This window comes from Oryctolagus cuniculus, chromosome 12 (genome assembly GCF_964237555.1).
Source record: "Oryctolagus cuniculus chromosome 12, mOryCun1.1, whole genome shotgun sequence".
NCBI classification, from domain to species: Eukaryota; Metazoa; Chordata; class Mammalia; order Lagomorpha; family Leporidae; genus Oryctolagus; species Oryctolagus cuniculus.
Window position 1 is genome coordinate 88388086 of NC_091443.1, and position 16387 is coordinate 88404472.

General features: G+C 58.5%; 1 protein-coding gene across 4 annotated transcripts in view; it reads right to left on the reverse strand.

Moving 5' to 3' along the window:
• Positions 1-15307, reverse strand: part of IGDCC3 (immunoglobulin superfamily DCC subclass member 3) — a 47974-nt gene extending 32667 nt beyond the window's left edge. For 2 of the 4 annotated variants that reach the window (XM_017347947.3, XM_002718189.5), the window contains exons 1-2: positions 14945-15306; positions 12490-12795 (exon numbers count right to left, since the gene is read on the reverse strand). In XM_017347947.3, coding sequence (XP_017203436.1) covers positions 12490-12795; positions 14945-15050 — 412 coding nt within the window. In that variant the 5' untranslated portion in view covers positions 15051-15306. Of the gene's footprint in view, positions 1-12489; positions 12796-14944 lie in introns of all 4 variants that reach the window. The other 2 variants (XR_007910145.2, XM_017347948.3) reach the window with 2 other exon arrangements.
• Between the last annotated feature and the right edge of the window lie 1080 nt (positions 15308-16387).

Here is a 16387-nt window from a genome sequence, read left to right on the forward strand (position 1 = left end):
GGGCAGCAGCCAGACCAGAAAGTCCAGTTCCTACCCATTATCACTACTTGCATCTGCACTGCAACCTAACACCAGCATTCCAGAGAGCAGCCAGGGCTGCCCCCACACCCACTGTGGTCAGTGTCAGCGGCCAGGCCCCAGGCAGGCCCCAGCCGGGCTCGGGACTCTCAGATTGCACTTGGTGCAGGCGGCCCCAGGGGTGCTCTGACCAGCTTAGGAGGCCACAGACCCCATCTTGGGGGTCCTCTTCACCTTGCCCTCTGCAGAGGCCTGCACTAGCGAGCAATGCCCCTCTAGGCACAGTGGAAGACAGGGGCCTAGGGTCTCCCACAGTTGGAGGAGGAGGAGGAAGAGAGAGAGGGAGAGAGGCTGTAGGAAGGAAGGAAGTAGTCAGGACAGGGTGGGAGCAACTTGGGCTAGGGCTGAGAGACACTACAGACCAATGTACTCAACGTGGTCCCAGGGGAAGGCCGGGGTCTGGGCCGCGTGTGCAGAGGGACAAAGGCCAAGAGAGAGCATTGAAACCAAGATCCACGGGAGACGCAGCGGGGTGAGTGTTTGGCCTCACAGTTAAGACACCCGCATCCCCTATCTGAGTGCTTAAGCCCCAGCTTCCTGCTCATGCAGACCCCGGGAAGCAACAGGTGATGGCTCCAGTACCCGGGTCCCTGTCACTCATGCGGGAGACCTGGATTGACTTCCGGCTTGGGGTGGGCTGAGCCCCGGCCGGCCGTTAGCATTTGGGGAGTCAGACCGTGGATGGAATGTGTCTTTCTCTGATTCTCAAATAAATAAACAACAACTTAAAACTGCTGTTCTGCGATTGGCTGAGCCAGATGAAGCACACCCTGGCCCCTCTAGCTTGCCTGTGAGGCCACCCCTACTCCTTCATCTCCCTGGAGTCTGGGGCCTGGGGCCTGGGGCCTGGGGCCTGGCCAGAAGTGCCCCCTTCTTCCAATGCTTTGAGCCTTTGCTTAGCCCCCGCTCCCAGGACAGTGAGTCCAGGTGCTGCTCCACAGGGAGCCCATAGAAGCGACTCTCATGTTCCCCTCTTAGATTTGAATGCAGTGCCAGGATTAGCGTTTCTAAGAAAGGGGTATATAAAGCTGGGGCAGGGAGAGCTGGCTCAGACATCAAGAGAGGCTCTCTGGTGAGGACGGGACAGCACAGGACAGCAGCCAGGTTTGGGGGCACCCACTTCACGAGTCAGAAAACACTGGTCTGGGGCAGGCGTTTGGAGCAGTGGTCAAGGCGTTGCTTGGGACGCCTGCATTCCATATCAGAGTACCTGGTTCACGCCCTGGCTACTCCACTTCTGAGCCAGTTCCTGGCTAATGTGCACCCTGGGAGGCAGCAGGTGGGGGCCCAAATGCTTGAATCCTTGCCACCCATGTGGAGACCTGGATGGAGTTCTGGGCTCCTGGCTTCAGCCTGGTCCGGCCTTGGCTGTTAAGTTGAGAGCACTGGGGCTGGTGCTGTGGCGTGTGGTTAAGGCTGTCACCTTCAGTGCCAGCATCTCATATGGGCACTGGTTCGAGTTCCAGCTGCTCCACTTCCAATCCAGCTCTCTACTATGCCCCGGGAAAGCAGTAGAAGATGGCCCAAGTCCTTGGGCCCATGTACTCCCTACGTGGGAGACCCGGAAGAAGCTCCTGGCTCCTGGCTTTGGATTAGCGCAGCTCCGGCCGTTGCGGCCATCTGGGGAGTAAACCAGCAGATGGAAGACTCTCTCTCCCTCTCTCTCTCTCTCTGCTTCTGCCTCTCTGTAAGCTCTCTGCCTTTCAAATAAATAAATAAATCTCTTTAAAAAAAACTTGGAAGTACATTTTTAAAAAGTTGAGAGCATTTGGGGAGTGAGCCAATGAACAGATCTCCCTCCTTGTCTGTCTCTTGTCAGGCCATGTCTGTGTCTCTTGTCAGGCCATGATGTCAGCCACCAGCCACCACCCTAAGGCTCTGGGTCTCGCAGCAGCGGGCGCAGACAGGGCCAGTCCCTTGGAGGACCTGATGAAATGACCTAGCATTGCCTTCTTGCCTGGCGCCGGTTCCCTCTGCTCCAGCCCAGCCCTGCCGCTCCTGGGAGGAAGGATTCCCAGAGACAAGCTCTTTCAGGACGCACAGACCCAATCCTCAACCACGCTTACAAAGTCGGAGCACACACCTGCTCGAGCAGGTGCCCACACAGGTACACACACACAGCTGGCCTCTGTCGTCCTCGTCTGCAACCAGACGACGGCAGAAGCTTCTGCAGCCATAGGTTTGTCAGCCCAGGCAGGCGTTTTTGGTGGAACCACTCAGTCCTGTTTAGACAAAGACAGCAGTGAGCTGTTGAGTTTTCTACCCTAGGTGCCCCTTCTGTTCCATTCTACTTTTATTGAAAGCTGGGCAGAACAGCCTTCAAGCTGCTGGAGGAGAGTCAGTCTCTCTCTCTCTCTCTCTTTCTCTCTCTCTCTCTCTCTCTCTCACACACACACACACACACACACACACACACACGCAGCCTGCGGGGATTCCGGGCAGGAGGACAAGGCAACGCAAGCTGGCCAGGAGTGAGAACGTCCTGTCTCCCGGGCTGGGGAGGGGAGCGAGGGCAGAGGGGGCCGGCACTGCATTTGCAGCCTGCAAATGCCTCTCCTATTCAGCGGCCCGAATTCCCAGCCAAGGCGCCCGGCCGCTGACAATGCCGGGCACGGGAACAGAGAAGATTTGCACATTGTGTTCAAGGGGCCAGCTGGCTGCCTGCGACAGTGCAGCCAAGGTGTGGGAACCAGAAGCGGTCGACTTCCACATTCGTCCTGCAGGCGGGGCTGGGGGCCTCACTCCACTCCCACACCCCCCACCCCACCCCCGACCCCGCCTGCTGCCCCGCAGTTTGGGCCAAAGAGCCTGAGGACACAGGCCCCAGCCAGCCAGAGAGAGAGGAGAGAGGAGGTCTAAGGCAGGAGACCCAAGCCCCAGGCAGAGGAGGCACGGAGCCCTTTAGTCTAGGAGTCACAGCCCATCTGGACAGGAAGTCTCGGCGCTCGCAGGGATGAGCCCGCCCCGTGGACGCTGCCCTGCCTGTGTGCATTGCGGGCTCGCTGTCCTCCCTGCTCCTGCAGCTATGCTGTCAATCAGAGGCAGGGAGAGGGGCATGGGGGAGGAGGGGGGAGGGGACGGAGAGGGAGAGGAGAGATTGGGAGAGAGAGAGAGACAGAGCTCTGTGCCCAGGCCATGTGTTCGGGCAGTGGCCAGGAACAGGAGAAATACAAAAGGAGGGGAAGCCCGTCTAGGCTTAAAGTCTCACGGAAGAGACAGATGGGCACCCAGCTCAGTCACTTAACAAGACTCGCAGCCATCCCAGGGAGGGAGGGCGAGCCTGGAGGCCACAGACCCCACAGAGGGAAGCCGCGGCTGTGCACTAAGTGGTCTTCGGGGAGGCATTGGGTGTGGGAGGAACAGGCAACAGACTGGGAGAGGCCCCAGGGCAGAAAGGAGCCTCTGTCCGACAGCCCCCCACACCCCGTTTTCACGATGAGGAAAGCAAGGCCCAGAGAGGGTGAGTGACTTGTCCGTAGCCACACAGGACTCCTGGTATCCAGACAAGGTGCTTTTCTCACTTCACGGCTTCTCAGAAGTGTCAGAAGGGGCCCGCCTAGGGGGGGCTGAGTGACAGGTGAGCTCCTCAGGACGAGGGCAGGCGTGCGACAGCCACTCCCTCATCACCTCAGGACACTCCTGCAGCAGCACCTGCCTCCTGCCCTAATGGACAAAACGGTCTGTGTGCCCCAGGGGTGGAGGAGAGGTCTTCCCCACGTAGGGCGCTGCCGCTGAGCTGCCCCTCCAAGAAGACCGGCGTGACAGAGGCCACCTAGCCAGTAACTACCTCTTTCTCTGGGCCCCTGCCCTCCACAGCGCCCACCAGATACACCGAGCCCCTCACCACTGCCCCACGGATCCCGCCCATAGTTCCCCTGGCCTCCCCCCACCCCACCTCCATCCCGGGGCGGGGGGGCTGCTTCCCTGCCCATCACACAAGGAGGATTTTGTAGCTAAAGGCAAATTCCAGAGCAGCTGGCTCAGCGGCCACCCCCGAGTCTGGCTGGGGAGAGACTGGCTCTGGAAGCAGGGACCAAGGGTCTGAGCAGATGGCGACTCACGGGGGCAGACCCCACGCTCCCTCACCCGGCTGCGTCTCTCTAGGAGTCTGGGGCCACAGGGCCCCACCCCGGGAATCACACACAGTCAACGGAGCTCCTCTGTGGCCTGCCCCAGATTGATAACTGTTGGTAATCTTAGTTCCCTGATCATAGTTAAGGAACATGGAGCCGGCCCTGTGTCATGGCAGGTAAAGCCGCCATCTGCAGTGCCAGCATCTCATATGGGCACTGGTTTGAATCCCAGCTGCTCCTCTCCCGATCCAGCTCTCTGCTATGGCCTGGGAAAGCAGTGGAAGATGGCCCAAGTGCTTGGGCTCCTGTACCAGCATGGGAGACCTGGAAGAAGCTCCTGGCCCCTGGCTTCAGATTGGTGCTGTTCCAGCCATTGTACAATGGCCATCTGGGGAGTGAACCAACAGATGGAAAACCTCTCTCTCTCTCTCTCTCTCTCTCCCTGTCTGCCTCTGCCCCTCTGTGACTCTGCCTTTCAAATAAATAAATCTTTAAAAAATTATTTAAAGCACAGAGATAGAGAGACAGGGATCTCCCATTTGCTGGTTCACTCCCCAGACGCAGGCAACAACCAGGGTAGGGTCAGGCTGTAGCCCGGAGCCAGGAACTCCATCCAGGTCTCCCAAATGCTTGAGCCGTCACCTGCTGCCTCCTAGGGTGCACATTAGCAGGAGGCTGGACTCAGAGGCAGGACAGGGACTCAACCTCAGGCACCGGCAAGGGACGTGGGTGTCCCAGGCAGAGTCTCAACCACTGAGCCAGATGCCAGCCCCTCCAAACTAAGCTCCTTCACACATCACCACAGGGGCAGCCCACAGCTTGCCCCTGGGTAACTCTTATTCCCCCCATCTACAGCATGAGGAAAGTGAGCTCAGGTTATGTGACAGCTCAGTGGGAGGGGAGGGCTGAGACCCAGGCCCACCAAGCCCGGTCCATCGGCTGCCCAGCCCACGCTGATCACTCCCACTGAGTCTGCCCAGCCAGGACAGCCCCGAGTGGCAGTGGCGCAATCCTGGCTCTTTGAGAGTGGACTGTGGGTGGGGCCAGACCCAACCTCCTCTCCAGTGGGGGTCAGGCCCTAGCACCAACAGGAGCACTTGCTGGGCTTTTCTGAGTGACCAGCCCCTGTGCCAGGGGCCCTGCTCCCGTCACAGCCTTCTGTCTTCACCCCCAACCCCGGCATTCCGGTGGGGCTGTGCCCATGGCTTTTTCCAATGAGGACACAGATACAAAGCCTGGAGAGGGTCAAGGGGCTCGTGCAGGGGGCACCCATCCATGAGTGGCAGAGCTGGGGGCCACCCCACTGAGGCCTGGCCCCAAGCCCTTGCTCTACGGACATCACCACGTGGCCCACAGATGCCCACTGCAGCCCCTCTGCCAGGCCCCTTGCCACTCAGAGAAGGGCTGTGGGGCAGCAGCACCCATGTCACCTGGGCCCTTGTTACACATGCAGAAGTCCAAGCCTTAGCCTAGACCTACAAACTCCAATGCAGAATTAAAAAATTTTATTTGAAAGGCAGAATTATATAGAGAGGGAGAAACAGAGAGAGGAGAGAGAGCAAGTGGATCTTCCACCCACTGGTTCCCTCCCCAGGTGGTTGTAACAGCCAGGGCTGGGCCAGGCCAAAGCCAGGAGCGTGGAACTCCATCCAGGTCTCCCATGTAGGTGCAGGGCCCCAAGCACTTGGGGTATCTTCCTCTGCTTTCCCAGGTGCACTAGCAAGGAGTTGGATCGGAAGTGGAGCAGCCAGGACTCGAACCAGCGCTCATGTGTGATGCCAGTGTCACAGGTGTGGCTTAACCCACTGTGCCACAAGGCTGGCCCTCAAAATCAGAACTTTATCAGATCCCCAGGTGACTGGCAGGCTCAGCCAAGTGCAGGAGGCCCTGTGCTAGGTCCTAGGGCTCTTCACCCCATTTCCCTAAAGGGCCTGAGACCAAGCTGAGGCCAGGGAGGGAGGAAGAGCGAGGAAGGAACTGGGGCTCCCCATGCTCCTCCCCCTTGAGGTCAGCCCAGCCCTCTTCAGAATCACCCAGGCACACAGGCCAGGCCATGTGAGAGTCGGTGCAGCTCTGCAGGGGAGCTGGCCCCCCCGGGGTGGGGTGGCAGGGGCCTCCCCAGCCACCAGACTCAGCTCCCCCAAACAAGGGTCTGGGAGAACCTGCAGGCCTGTCCAGGAAGAGGTTAAAGCTGAACAAGATGCACTATGGCTCCGATAATTCCACTCCCTGATAGATTTCCCTGGAGTGCGCCCTCAATGAATCCCAGGGAGGGAGGAAGCTGGGGGCTGGGCACTGAGCAGGCGGCTGGGCCAGGGCCACCACCTTTAAAAGAAGAATGAAGAGCTGGCTGCTGTTACCCAGGGCCTCCTGTGTGCCAGGCGAAGTGTGGGCACGAGCACACCACAGAGGCCGCCGCAGAATTCCTGGAAAGGGCATAGTATGAGAAACTCTGCAGGATTTCCACATTTTCTGCACAAACATAAACATCTTTTTTTTTTTTTTTTTTTTTTTTGACAGGCAGAGTGGACAGTGAGAGAGAGAGAGACAGAGAGAAGGGTCTTCCTTTGCCATTGGTTTACCCTCCAATGGCCGCCGCACCGCGCTGATCCAATGGCAGGAGCCAGGTGCTTCTCCTGGTCTCCCATGTGGTGCAGGGCCCAAGCACTTGGGCCATCCTCCACTGCACTCCCTGGCCACAGCAGAGAGCTGGCCTGGAAGAGGGGCAACCGGGACAGAATCCGGTGCCCCAACCGGGACTAGAACCCGGTGTGCCAGCGCCGCAAGGCGAAGGATTAGCCTAGTGAGCCGCGGCGCCAGTCCAAACATAAACATCTTTTAAAAAAGATCTATTTGATGGGGCCGGCACTGTGGCACAGTGGATTAAAGCCCTGGCCTGAAGCGCCGGCATCCCATATGGGCACCGGTTCTAGTCTTGGCTGCTTCTCTTCCGAGCGAGCTGTCTGCTATGGCCTGGGAAAGCAGTAGATGTCCCAAGTCCTTGGGCCCCTGCACCCGTGTGGGAGACTGGGAAGAAGCTCCTGGCTTCAGGTTGGCACAACTCCAGCAGTTGTGGCCAATTGGGGAGTGAACCAGCAGATGGAAGACTTCTCTCTCTCTCTCTCTCTCTCTCTCTCTCTCTCTCTGCCTCTCCTCTCTCTGTGTAACTCTGACTTTCAAATAAATAAATAAATCTTAAAAAATATTTATTTGAGAGGCAGAGAGAGAACGGATATAAAGAGCTCCCAACCTCTGGTTCACCTCTTAAATGCCTGCAACGCCTGGGACTGGGCTGGGACCAAAGCCAGGAGCCAGAAGCTCACTCCAGGTCTCCCACATGAGTGGTAGGGACCCAATTACCTAAGCCATCACCTGCTGCCTCTCAGGAAACTGGGACTGAGAGTGGAGCCAGGACTGAGACCCAGGTACTCGGATGTGGGATTAGGCATTTGAACCAGCAGCTAAATCACGAGGCCTGAACTTATCTTTTAATTCCATTCTCCATGAACTTTTTAGAATTCTCTTGTACAAGGTATGCCCATTTTTTTAAACTATATTATTTATTTATTAACTATATTTGAAAGGCAGACACACACACACGCCTATACATGCAAATAGAAAGAGAGGGCCGGCGCTGTTGGTAATAGTAGGTTAAGCATCCACCTGCAGTGCCAGCATCCCATATGGGTACCGGTTCAAGTCCTGACTGCTCCTTTTTCTGATCTAGCTCTCTGGTATGGCCTAGGAAAGCAGTGGAAGGTGCCCCAAGTGCTTGGGCCCCTGCACCCACGTTGGAAACCCAGAAGAAGCTCCTGGTTTTGGATTGGCCCAGCTCCATTTCAGCCAACTGTGGAGTGTACCAGTGGACAGAAAACCTTTCTCTCTGTCTCTCCTTCTCTCTGTAGCTCTGCCTCTCAAGAAATAAATAAATCTTTGAGAGAGAGAGAGAGAGAGCTCTTCCATCTACTGTTCACTCCCCAGTTGCCTGCACCAGCTAGGGCTAGGCCAGGCAGAAGCCAGGAGCCCCAGGAACCCCACTGGAGTCTCCCACATGGGTGGCAGGGGCCAAATACTTAAGCCATCACCCTTTGCCTCCCTGAGTGTAAATTAGCAGGAAAGTAAATCAGAAGTGGAGCCTGGAGTCGAACCCAGGGACTCTGATATGAGATGCAGGCATGTCAATTGGCGTTTGTTATGCCCATTCACGGATGAGAAACGGCTGGGAGTACATACACTTGTCCAGGGTCTCATCACTAACAAATTTCAGCTTCAAGCGCCTGGGACTGTAAGGCAGAGAAGCAGGCTGCCAGCATCCCATGCCACTCCCTCCTCACAGGGCAACACTGGAACTGAAGCCCTACGGGGTCAGCCTGCAGTGCAGCCCCCACCCCCCACCCCCAGCCAGGCCGAGATGGAAGGGGGTGCACTCCCAGCAGACGCATATAGGCCTGGGCGCTGTGGGCCCTGCCGGGTCAGCCTCAGGCTCCTCCCTGGCCCCCGAGGAGCGGGCAGGAGAGGCAGGGGGCCTGGAGCGCTGCTCGCGACTTTTCAGACAGGCATACCCCACTGTGTCACACACCTGCAGCAGTGGCGTGTGGGCAGGGAGGGGAAACCCAGGCAACTCAGCAGCTTTGGGGGTTACTGTGGACACTGGCCTGTGTGGTGAGAACAGGGGACCCAGCCACACGGCTGCTGGGCGTCCCAGCACCCCCGGGGGGACCCCGGCCCCCAGAGGCCATGTCACACTGCTGGTGTACAACAGCAACCTCCCAGCTGTTTCCAGGACCCCTAAGGGTCGACCCCACCCACAGCTCAATTTCTTACACTTTCAGGAGTTAAAGGAAACCAAACATCTTGAAGGTATTACCAGTCCTAGAAAAGCACATTCGCCATTAGCTGCAGCCACAAAGCCTCCAAGATCCTGGGCTGGTGACACAGAGGCCAGCAGGGCCATGTGTCCTTGGCATTGACAGAGACCGTGGGGGCACCCTGAGAACTCGGTTCCCACTCACAAACCTCCCTGGGGTCCCCACCCTCTCTGTCACACCCAGCCATCTTCTCAGGCTGCACCAGGGCGAGGGGTGGCTGAGCCAGGAGCCATTCAGTCTCGAAGTCCAAGGCTGCCTCCCAGCAAGCTCCATCTGGGGGCCTGGAGCCGGCTTCCTTTGAACAAAGGGGCATGTCCCCCGCTGCCTGCCTGGGCTCCTGCCTCGGAGCCTTCATCACCGCCCAGCCGCGAATGCCCTCGGAGCCTGGAAGAAAGCTGTTGGCGTTTGACCATGGGGAGAGAGGCAGCGAGCGGGAGGCTGTGGGCACCAGGCTACCGACACTCAGGCCTGGCTCTCTTGCTGCCCACAGAGACATGGAGGGGAGGGAGCTGGGCCCAGTGATAAAGATGCCACCAGGAATGCCTGCATCCCATGTTGAAGTGCCTGGGTTCAATTCTGATTGCAGCTTTTTGCTAATGTGCACGCAGGGGCAGCCGCAGCCAACGGCTCAAGGACCTGGGTCCCTGCCACCTAAGCAGGAGTTGTTGATGGAGTTCTTGGCTCTTGGCTTCATCCTAGCCTAGCCTTGGCTGTTGGGGTATTTGGGGGAGAGGAGTGAACCAGCAAATAGGAGATCTCCGTCTTTCTGACTCCGTCTCTCGCTTTCTTTCTGACTTTCAAATAAAATGAAAATGAAACTTGTATTTAAAAGGCAGAGAGACAAAGAGAGAGATTTTCCATCCCCTGGTTCACTCCCCAAGTGCCTGTAACAGCCAAGGGGTAGGCTAAGCCAAAGCCCGATGCTGGAAGTTGCTCTGAGCCTCCCACATGGGTGGCAGGGACTCGGGCACAGAGTCCTTCTAAGATGCGCGTCAGCAGGAAGCTGAATCAGAAGTGGAGGAGCCAGGACTTGAATCAGGCATTGATGTGACATGTGGGCGACCCAACCACTGTGACACAACACAGCCCTCAATACAGTGTTTCACAATGCTCCTGAATCCCCCTAAGGCTCCGTTTACTCCTCGGTAAAAGGGAACGACAGTGGCTCCTCTCCCAGGGTCACCGTGATGACAACACAGGATAACTCACCAAAGCACTTAGGCAGAGTGACAGCACGCACCCCATAGATGGGGACTTTGAAAAGTTTACAGAAAATGTGCCATATGAAGAAACTATGCAAGGATAGCAAAAATTTTTTGGCGCCAAAATATGCTCATCTTTTAATTCCATGTTTTCCACGCCTTTTGCAAGTCTTCCCATGGTCAGCTGTTAGTATTATTAGTATTATACTAATAGTATCATTACTAAAGCAGGCTGGTTAAGGAATACGTTCGTCCTGGAAGTAGAGAGACAAAGGATGGGGAACATTCCCCGTGCGCCAAAATGTTTGCCTTTGTCAAGAGCTATGCTTCTTGGCCAAGACCCTCAGTCTGCCACCTCCCCAAATACATGGATGTCTCAGGCTCTGCAACACACTCGCAGGTCTGCAGATCAGACAGCAGCAGCAGCTTTGTGTGGGACAGGCAGTTAAAGCACAGCCGGCACTTTCATCACAAGTGGCCCACGGGCATTCAGAAAAGCACATGAAGGTAAGCCCAGAGGAGCTCATCACTGAGGCAACCCTCAAATTATCCTACCCTATCTTTTTAAGATTTTTGTTTTTCACATTTGAAAGGTAGAGAGAGAGAGAGAGAGAGAGTCACAGGTGGTAGCTTTACCCACTACGCCACAATGCTGGCCTCCAAATAAGTATTTTTAAAATGTAGTAGGATTTGGCTGGTGTGGTACAGTGGGTTAAGCCACCATCTACAGTGCCGGCATCCCACATGGGCACCAGTTTGAGTCCTGGCTGCTCCACCTCTGATCCAGCTCCCTGTTAATGGCCTGGGAAAAGCGTGGGGAAAACATGGGCCTAGGAAGATGCCCAAGTGCTTGGGTCCCTGCAGTCCATGTGGAGACCTGGGTGGGGCTCCTGGCTTCCGTCTTCTACCTGGCCCAGCCCCAGCCAGGTGGCCATTTGGGGAGTGAACCAGCGGATGGAAGACCTTTCTCTCTCTCTGTAACTCTACCTCTCAATAAATAAATAAAATATTTTACAAAATTCTTGAGACTAAAAAAACAAATCTCTTTCTCCCTGTCCCTTATTCATTTATTATTTGAAAGGCATAACAACAGAGAGGAAGGAAGGGGAGAGAGAGAGAGGGAGAGGGAGAGGGAGAGGGAGAGGGAGAGGGAGAGGGAGAGGGAGAGGGAAGGAGGGAGAGAGAGAGAGAGAGAAATTTTCCACTTATTGGTTCACTCCCCAGATGACCACAACAACCAGGTCTGGGCCAGGCTAAAACTAAGAGTCAGGAACTCTACCCTGCTCTCCTACATGGGTGGCAAGGACCCAAATTTATGGGTCATCTTCTGTTGCCTTCCCAGGCACATCAGCAGGAAGATGGATCAGAAGCGGAGCAGCCAGGAATTGAAATGGTGCTCTGGTATGGGATGCTGGTGACACAAGTAGCAACTTAACCCACAGCTTGACCCACTGCACCCAACTCTAACCTATCATATATTTTTAATGTTTACTTATTTTCATCTACTTGAAAGGCAGAGAGAGAGAGAGAGAGAGAGAGAGATCTCCATTGCTAGTTTACATCCCACATGCCAGCAACAGCCAGGATGGGGCCAGGCCAAATCCAGGAGCCAGGAATTCAGGCAGGTCTCCCATGTGGGTGGCAGGGACCCAAGTACTTGAGCCATCACCCGCTGCCTCCCAGGATGTGCATTAGCAGGGAGCTGGATCAGAAACGGAACTTCTCTCCTAGGGACACTGGCACCCCAAACAGCTGCTGAAACCACTGTGCCACAACCCCCACCCTCTCACACCATGGAGAAGCTTCAGAACTTCATGACGTCAAGGTCTTAGCCTACCCCCAAAGGTATGAAAGTCAGCACATTGTTAAAAAATTACACGTAGCCAAAATCACTCTTCAAAAACCTCTGAAAGCATCCTTAAAGAACGGCAACTGTTTAAACAAGAATCATAGTCGGTGGGGGCTGGGACACTCCAGCAGGTATGAGAGGCCCATGGATATGAGGGGTGCCTGCCCATGTGTACAGCCCTCTCCCCCGAGCCTGGACCTGTGAGTGTGCCTGCATTCTTGTCAGTTCGCATCCAATCAGTTCCACGAGCACAAGATATTTCTCCACTGCCAGGCGTCTCCCAACAGACTCCTGCCAGGAAACTGTTCCTCTAGGAGCAACATCAGTGGTACTGCCCCCCCCCCCCAGCCCAGGCCTCTGGCTGGCTCCAGGACCGCCCATGCAGCTTATACAAAGAGGAAACAGGGACGCCCACTTACTTGCAGCTTGGATGCGTGCCTTGCGGCTGACCACCAGCCCCAGGCGGTTCTGAGCCACGCACTCATAGCCACCCTCGTCTGAGGGGCCGCCTCCTCGCTCCAGCCGGAAGTGACGGATCAGCAAGGACCCATTGGCCAGCAAGGTGGAGTGGACGCTATCTGGCAGCTCCACCCCATTCTTCCTCCAGGTGACTCGCACTGGGGGAGTCCCCTCCACCCTGCAGCCCAGCACCACAGGCTGCCCAGGGACTGCCACAGCATCACTTGGCTCCATGGCAAATGCCAGTTCGGCAGAGTGGCTGAGACCTACATGGGGGATGGGGAGACAGACGGCAAGAAAAGGAGTCAGCGTGCATTGCCCAGCCAGGAAGAAGCCCCCACACAGGGGTCCCAAGCTCCCTGGGTTCAGAGCCCGGGCCCATGTTCCTGCACGTTAATACAAATCCCAGACATATGCAAAACTTTCCGCACTACAAAGCACCATCCCAGGTGGTGTTTTACTTCAGCATCAGCCCAGCTCAGGGAGATGGGAATGCTGTGGGCATTCCCTCTGCCACAGGTAAGGAAACAGGAGTCCAGAAATGACAAGCGACTTGCTCAGGGCCTCCCGGGTCAGTGCAAAGACACCGTGACACAGCTACCGCTCCTGTGGTCACCCCGGAGAAGCACCGATGCCCCTCACAAAACTTGCAGGGCGGGACCATAGATCAGGTGCGCAACCTGTCCTTATCCGCTCACAGCAAGGCACAGCAATGCAGCTTGCGGCACAGGGGTGCTTGGCGGTATTAACAGACCCCAAGGTACTAAGGGCAGTAAAAGGTTCTAAAGAAATGCAGAGTGAGATGGTTAAAACAAAACAACAACAACAAAAACCCCTGTGCTCCTTGCTGGCAAAACCATCAGAGGCCAGGTCCCACGCCTGGGGGGGGGGGGGTCAGGGTGTGTGGGCCCAGCACCCAGGCAATGGCCTTTGCACCACCCTACGATGCGCTCGCTGGGTGTCATCGGGAGAGACGAGGAGTGGCAACCTGCTGCTATAATTTCCCAGCTCAGGGAGAGAGGATTCCTAGGACCTTTGCTCCCAGCCAACCCACTGCTCTTGCAGAAGCCAGCTTAGCTGGGAAGGGAGGGGGAGTGGGAAGAGAGGGGAAAGCAGGGCAGGAGGAACGGGCCCTCCGCTCCAGGCACAACGCCAACTCCTCAACTCCTCCGGCTAGCCACTCACCAGGCCGAAGACAACCTCGCTGCTGGAGGAATGACCCCACCCACGGACCCCTCCTCGCATTTCCAAGGAACTAGCTATCCCAGAGCCGGCCCCTCCCAGCTGGAGAGGGTGGGCGAGCGGATGGGGAGGGAGGAGGTGCCGCAACGCAGGGGCGTGCGCACCCCACGAAGTGCTCCAAGACGCTCGAGGAACATCGGCCATCAAACCTCCCGGTGAGCCGCGTTTCAGCCGCCGCCGCCCCAGTCGGACCCGGCTACCGCCCTCCGCGCTCAAGTTTCCCCTGGATGCGGGCGCGGTGCTCTGCTTCCTGGGGCGATCACAGAGCCGGTAGCCCAGACCCGGTGTGCCCGGGACTCGGCGGTGGATGGGAAGGGGCTGGATCTGCAGCGGTCTCCGGGGACCTGGGCCCGAAACAGCCACCGAGGGAACGCCGCGGAGGTGGTCGAGCTAAGCACTGCAAAGCCGCCCCGGCCCGCGAGCCGGGGGCAGGGTCTCTCCGCAGGCGCACGCTCCCAGGAGGGCGGGGACCTAGGCATCCTCGCCGCTCTCGTGAGCTCGCGCTCGGGGGCATCTCCCGGTCTTGGCTCCAAGGTTCTGTCCTCGGCTGCCCCCTCCCCACGCGCCGCCGGCGGAAATCTCCCTCCTCCTCCTCCTCCTGGGACTCTCCCGCGCACTCACTGGCCAGCTCCCAGCTCCAAATCCAGGACGCGCCCTCTCCGCTCAGCGCAGCCGGCTGGGTCCCGGGTCCCGGCCCCCAGCCCCCGGTCCCCGGTCCCCGGCCCCTGGCTGCGGTCTACAGCCTCGGTCACCTGGGGCTACTCGGGGGCGCACTCAGCTCACACCCTCGATTGGGAACCGGCCGCGGGGTCTCCCCTGGCTCATTCCCGTCGGTCCCCAAGGCCAGCCCGCCCCTCTATCTCTTGCCTCGCCGCACTCCTTGCTCCTCGGTCCCGGCTCTGGGTCCTGCTCGGAGTCCCGGAGCCGCAGGGGACCGAGTCCTGGTCTCTCTCCCGAAGCCCGGTCCTCGGCACTCCCTTTCGGCCCCCGGCAGCTCTACCTCCCCGCTTCTCCCCGTCCCGCTACGCTTCCTCCCACTCGGTCCCTCCCGCGAGGGGTTCGTGCGCAGGTCCGCAGCTCTCTCCGGGTGCGCCCCTCGCGCCCACGTACGCCCCTCTCGCTCTCCCCCATGCTCGGTCCGGAGCCGCCCGGGCCACGGCCACCCTCGCTCACCCTCGCTCGGCGCGGGCAGCAGCAGCAACAGCGGCAGCAGCAGCAGGAGCCAGTGCCAGCGCGGCGCGGGCGGGCGGCGCGGGGACGCGGCGCGCGGTGCAGCCATGGGGCTGGGGGTCCGCTCGGCTCGGCAACGCGCGGCTCCCGGGCCTCTCGCAGCTCACAGCGTCCCGCGGGGTCGGCGCCGGGGCCGGCGCCGGGGCTCCGGCCGGGGCCGAGCCCAGGCGGCGGGGGGCTGGGGCCGCATGCCTGCCTAGGAGCGCGGGGCGCACAGGGGGAGCGCCGCTTGCGCCATCTTGCACCCACCCTGGCGATCTGTCAGCCTCGCCCGGGGTGCGCGCTCCGCACTCGCACAGCCCGCGCCGCCCCGCCCTCCTCCTCTGCCCGCCGCCTCCCTCCCCTCCCCGCCCGGTCCCCTCCCCCAGCCCCTCTCCCCGGAGGCCCGGTCTGGGGAACAAAAGAGCCGGCGAGCGCTTTAAGCGGCCGGACATTCCCGGCTGCGCGGCGGACGCGCCCCCTGCGCTTTGAACTGCGGCTGGAGCGGCCGGCGCCGTCCCGGGCTGCAGCCCGGGACCCCTCCCGTCAGCCTCAGGACTCGGGGGCCTGGGGAAGTGGGTCCCGGCTGCGGAGAAACGCGCCCAGCTGCGGGGTTTGCTCCGAGCCACTCTGCCTGCCGCGCCCTCCTCCGCTGCGTCCGAGTCTAGGTTTTAGAGGCCGTTGCCTAAAAGCTGCGCGAAGTTGTCAGCGGTTCGGCTCTCCAAGGGTTTCCGGTCTTTGCACGCAGAGGCGAGGTGGTTTAGGGGCAGGATCAGCCTCCGCGGACTGGGTCGCCCTGAATTGCCGGGCCGCCTGAGAATGCAAGGGTTCCGCCGGCTGCGTGGCCCGGCCGACCCAGGCAGTCGCGAGCTGAAGGTGAAGACAAGCAGACCTTTAAACAGCTCAGATGACCCGGTCACTGGAAAAGCCCACCGAAGTTAAAATTCCCACTCACGACTCTGGGCCACCAAGCTGTCCCGTGTTTCAAGTCAGAGACCATAGGAAAGGCCAGGGTGACGGGAGAAGAAGCAGGTAGGCTGTCTTGGGAGACGCCCACCCACGTGGACCCCGGAGCTTGGGACTCCCGCGGGTCCCTATTAATCTGCACCACGGTGATGGGCCGCTCCCTCAAAATGATCCAGCAGCTTCTGAGTTTTGGGAGCTGGTGCTTTCTGGCTCTCTCATCTCTTGACTCGAGGCTTTGGCTGGCACGACAGGGTTAGGATTCTCTTGTTTGACACCAGCTCTGGAAGCTTAGGAGCAGCGGGGCAAACCACATGTATACAACCAGTTTTGAATCAGACTGCCTGGAGATGGGCCTATTTATTTATTTATTTTTAAATACATTTATTTGAAAGGCAAAGATCCAGAGAGAGACAGAGAGATCTTCCATTCACTGGTTCACTC